Source organism: Merops nubicus, unplaced genomic scaffold, assembly GCF_000691845.1.
Source record: "Merops nubicus isolate BGI_N331 unplaced genomic scaffold, ASM69184v1 scaffold16153, whole genome shotgun sequence".
In the NCBI taxonomy this organism is placed as follows: Eukaryota; Metazoa; Chordata; class Aves; order Coraciiformes; family Meropidae; genus Merops; species Merops nubicus.
This window is the reverse complement of record NW_008599726.1, coordinates 1-5,050: the sequence shown is the minus strand read 5'-3', so window position 1 is coordinate 5,050 and position 5,050 is coordinate 1. Positions and strand designations below refer to the sequence as shown.

The 5,050-nt window shown below is 48.0% G+C and overlaps 1 protein-coding gene across 1 annotated transcript; it reads left to right on the top strand.

Moving 5' to 3' along the window:
* Positions 1-8: 8 nt before the first annotated feature.
* On the top strand, positions 9-3,824 carry TRAFD1 (TRAF-type zinc finger domain containing 1; the record flags this gene model as incomplete). The annotated part of the gene is given in 7 exon segments (XM_008937497.1): positions 9-128; positions 202-255; positions 1,327-1,634; positions 1,636-1,733; positions 2,251-2,520; positions 3,226-3,299; positions 3,735-3,824. Coding segments are annotated over 7 exon segments (1,014 nt in total), but the record flags the coding sequence as incomplete, so codon positions are not given.
* Between the last annotated feature and the right edge of the window lie 1,226 nt (positions 3,825-5,050).

Sequence of the window (5,050 nt, the reverse complement as noted above, 5' to 3'; positions counted from 1 at the left end):
ATATTCCTGCTGTTAACTTCCTCATCCATGAAATCCACTGTAGCAGGAACATCGAAGTCTGCTGCTACTGCAGGGACTCAATCCCCAAGTCTGAAATGAAGAAACATATTGAGTCTGAACACGTGCAGGTGAGAAACAAAGTTCTCCTCTGAAGCTGCTCACTTCTGTGGCAATTATTCTAACGAGGTCTGTTTATTGTAGGTTATCTGCAAGTGTAACATGAAGATGGAAAACGGCCTCCTGAAGGATCATGAGGTTGGTGGAGTTTGTATTATTAGACACTTGGAAGATGCTCTGTGGTGTTTCCAGGCACTGATTCTGGAGCCTTTCTGTCAGCCAAGACCTGGACTCCAGCCTGTGATCTGTGCATCCTTTTTTATTGAACCATGCTCTCTGAATTCACACCCTCCAAGAAAAGGTGCCTTAAAGTAGTGGAGTCTGCTCAGGTCTTCCTGTCTGAGGGGTGCCTGTGATAATTGGTGATTCTGTCCTTGATAGTGATTTAGATAAAAAGTGGTACACTAGTTCAGAAGTGCAGAACATGAGTCACTTGACTTTTTTTGTCCCTTTAACATTACACATTTCTGCCTGCTGCAGCCGTTCTGTGAGTTTTAATAACTCATTGTGTCCAAAGAGACTTTAAAAATAGCCTGTAAAATAAACTAAAATAGGACACACTGGGATTTTCTGAGTTTCTGAACCCAGCTGTCTGCTGTCACAGGCAAACTTCTTCTAAAGGTCAGTTCCTTCCCTTCCTATGGGCTCATTTAATGGTAGCTCTTGAAGTGCCACCAAGTCTGCTTGTTGCTGAGGGAATAAAGATTTCCTTTGGCGAGATCTCCAGTTCCAGACCCTGGAAATAGTTTGTCCTGCACGTTTGTATGTGAAGTTCTTCATGTGTGATTTCAATTACTGGATTTCAAGTCCAAAGCTAACTTTAAAAAGCACCATGTGCATCAGCTGTCCAAGTGTTCCAGACTTAACAACCATGTGCTGAGTGTGTGGAGTGCTTCAGCTGGTGTGCGGGGCACCGCGTCCAAAGCTAACTTTAAAAGGCACCATGTGCATCAGCTGTCCAAGTGTTCCAGACTTAACAACCATGTGCTGAGTGTGTGGGGTGCTGGGCACCGCACAGCTCAGACAACACCTTGTTGCTGCATTTCTCACAGGATAGCTCATTCCAGGCTATTCTTTAGTGCAGCTTTGGATCTGGCTAAAGAAACAGTAGACTGCCCAGCTCTTAAGCCAGCTGAGAACCTCCCTCTACCTTTGCCTGGGTCTCCCACGTGTGAGGAGTGGGGCAGTAATCCCTCTGTCCTCTGCCAGGCGTCGGCGTGCCCCCTGCGCCCCGTCCTCTGCCACTTCTGTGACATACCCCTGGCCTTCCACAAGCTCCAGGAGCACGAAGAGTACTGTGGAGCCCGGACTGAGACCTGCAGGGGGTGTGGCCAGAACGTCCTGCTGAGAGATCTGAAGGAGCACCCTCCAGTCTGTGGGCAAGAGGGGAGGCAAGCACGAGGAAGGAGAGCAGCGCCTCGCTTAGAGGAAGAGGATGGAGACTTCACCTTTCCAGACATTAGCAGCCAGCTGAGATCAGGTAACTGCCCTGGGCCTCAGTGGGCAATGCCCACAGTGCCAAAGAACAAATTTATGGCAGTGGTGAGGAGACAACACCCTGAAGGATGTTACCAGAAGAAATGTTTCAGCAGTACAAAGAAATCAGAATCGAGAGTGTAGAGAGGAGTGATAATTGGCTTCTGATCTGACATTTGGCAGCTGGTCCCAGCATAAGGGTTTGTAATTGCTTTCTGTGAAAATCCCAGGTAATGAAAGCTCCAGAGGTGCTGTGAGTGGGGCTGTTTCACTGTGGAATAGAACTGTGGAGGCAGGAGCCAGCTAAACACAGGGCTGCTGAGGTACCTGGTGGGGAGGCCCAGTCCTTTACCAAGCCACTGAGTTATTTCTACAAGCCAGGCTTGGTAAAGCCCCCAGGAAGCTTTAGTTCAAGCTTTTGGAGTAAGAGGAAGTGACTTCATTCTTTTTTCTCCTTTTCTTGCTTGTTACAAACAAAAATAGGATGGCTGTTTCCCTTCTCCCTCCTGAATTTGGTAGAGCTGTCCTTCTAGGCTTTGAAACACTCTGTGAGTCCCCATGTGAAAGCCTCATGGCTGAGCTGCTCTGATGTCCAGAAGGGAACTGCTGCTTGCAGCCTGAATATTCTCTCAAATTTACAATGTTTGTCTTTTGAAGAGGAGGAACTGGAGCAGCTGGAGAGAAATGAAAACACTCGTTCTTCCCTTGATGAGGAGTGGGACAGGGATTTGGACTACATGTTGGCACTCAGCCTGCAGAGTGGGAATAATCCTCCCAGTAACACTGCAGCTGGAATGCCAAGGGACTTCTGGGAAGGCTGCTACACCAAAGAGCCTGTGCCAGCTGCCTGTCTCTGTGACACAGACAGGGCAAATCTCTTCTCCTGTGATTCGTTAGTGTCCTACAGCACTTCAGACCACATAAAAAGTAAGTGTAAAAGCTGTGGTGGTGTTTTTATGTTTTAAGGTTTGAGGGAAGGGAGGGAAAGGACTCTAGGAGTGGGAGTGTCAGAGATTATCTAGATTAAAATGTCAAAATGAGTCTGTTTGAGACTCCAAGTCACTTTTAGGTGATCAATACACAAGGGATTAGACTCTCCACGAGTATCATTCTTCCTTCCTTTCTTAAAGTTTATCTTCTGCTCCCTCAAACTTGGCAGTATTAGTGTTTGAAATAGTTCCTTTCAAAGGGGTACAACTAAAGCAAGACAGCAGGGGAAGAAGAAATAGAAGCTATAGAGAATCTCTGACCTTGATAACATGGTGAGAGCTTCATAACAAGCAAGGAGGTGACACCTTTCTCCTGGAAGTAAACAAGATAGGAAGGGAGGATCTGGGAGAGAGACCTGAAGTGCCAGCTTAGTTTGAAGGGAGAAATGATCCTAAAGGGTTTATTGGAGGCACTAAAAAGGTTTTTTACCAGACCATTCAATGTGACTTTGACCCCAGAACATTGTTGTCACTCTGGGTGACTATTTGCTTGTGTGAAATTGAGCAGGTGGGACTGGTGTAGATGTTCCCATGGCCTGTGGCACAGAACAGGAGCCTGTGGCTTAGGAATTTTGGAGATAAGTCAATCCAGCTGCACCTGCCCTCTCTGTGGTGGAGGATCTGACTGACACTTCTTTTGCAGCTGAGGAGACCATCATGTTGCCCTGTGAGTTTTGTGAGGAGCTCTACCCTGCTGAAGACCTGATCCTTCACCAGGTTTAGTACCTTCTTGCATTGTCCTTGGGTCTGCAGTGGAGGCTTTTTTCTGGCATGATGACTGAAAAAGGGTTTGGGCTCCACTTGGTGACACTATGAGGACTCCTCTGATGATTTGGTCTTTGCAGAGCATGGCTTTTAAATCACATCTAATGTCCTTGGGTCTGCAGTGGAGGCTTTTTTCTGGCATGATGACTGAAAAAGGGTTTGGGCTCCACTCGGTGACACTGTGAGGACTCTGATGATTTGGTCTTTGCAGGGCATGGCTTTTAAAGCACATCTAAGCTCATTTTTCTGTTTCTTGCTCAACAGACAGGCTGTAACCCAGCAAGTGCCTTTGCCTCGTTCAGTAAAAGAAGTCCTTCTCCAAATCCACAAGAATTTGATGGTCTGTGTGCTCTTGGGTCCAAAACCTCTAAGTCCCTCTCATCCCAGTCCCAAGCTGTCCAGACAGAAGGAACCATTATGATCCCCTGTGAGTTTTGTGGAGTCCAACTAGAAGAGGAGACTCTCTTCATTCATCAGGTACTAAACACAGCTTGACTTGTGCCACATCCCATCTTTCAAGTCCCACAGCCACTTGTGGCACATTTCAGGAATTCAAGTAACTCCCTTATGCCTGATCTCCCTAAACAAAGCCCCTTGGGTCCTGTGGGACATGCTGTGGCATGCTGAGGCTTTTACTGAAAAATAGTGATCATACTGAAGGCTCTTGTTGAAAAAAACTAAACCAAAGGCCCAGAAATGGCACAACAGAAATTTTGGCTGTGTAGCTAAAAGTTGTGTTGAACCCAGGGTTGATGAAGTGATGGAAGGAACAGCAGGTCCTGGTCCTGCTGCAGTGGTGGACAGCTTAGACCCCCTTGGTGCTCTGATGCTTTCCAGCAGCTTTGGGAAGTGGGGTGCAGAGGGAAGAGCTGCTCCTCTGGGATCTCCTCCAGTTGCAGACATGTTGTGGAAATGCTGATCTTCCTCATTCTGTGTTTCATGGCTCTTCTGTGTCCTCACAGTCCTAGATAACAAACCAGTGAAGCTGTGTCTGGTTCATTTATCTGGGCCTTGCCCCAGTGTTGGTAGAATCAGTATTAATGGCAATGAGATTGAGAAATTCTCCTAACTTATCCTGAGCCAAATAGTTGTGGAGGACACTGGGGGGGGGGAGTCCCATCACTTCCTGTTACACTTCTGCTTTCCCCTCACCCCAGCCCACTCCTGGAAGTGCAGAGGCTGCTTTGCTGCCAGCTTCTGCTATTTTTGGTGAAGTTTGTGTGGGATAATTGGGACCTGCTGAGAGCCAGGGAGTGTGGCTGAGCTGCAGCAGTGCAGGTTGTTTGCAGAGCACGAGCAGGACACCCTGTGTGTGTGAAGTTCTGTGTTCCACGTGGTGTTCCTGGTGGCCAGCAGAGGTGGCTCATGTTCTAGCTGATATTTTGGCTTAGTGACCTGGGGGTTTCTGTCATCTTCTGTTGTCTTTGGTGTAATGAGCCTGCAGAAAGCTGTGAGTCTCCAACCAGGATACCAACAGGGGCACTTCTGGGGGTGCCACGACTTGCAGACCACTTTCAACTCGACTTTTGCTTCTGGATTTGGTTTTTATGATGGGTGATACCGGGTTGATATCAGGAACTTGATGGGAACTACAGGGCCAGTACTCGAGGGCTGCTTTCCCCGTGCTTGGGGTGGGCTTCATGGGGTCGGTTTTAGGGGTAGGGGCTGAGCCAGGAGTGTCTGCCTGTCGCTGGCGGGTGGTG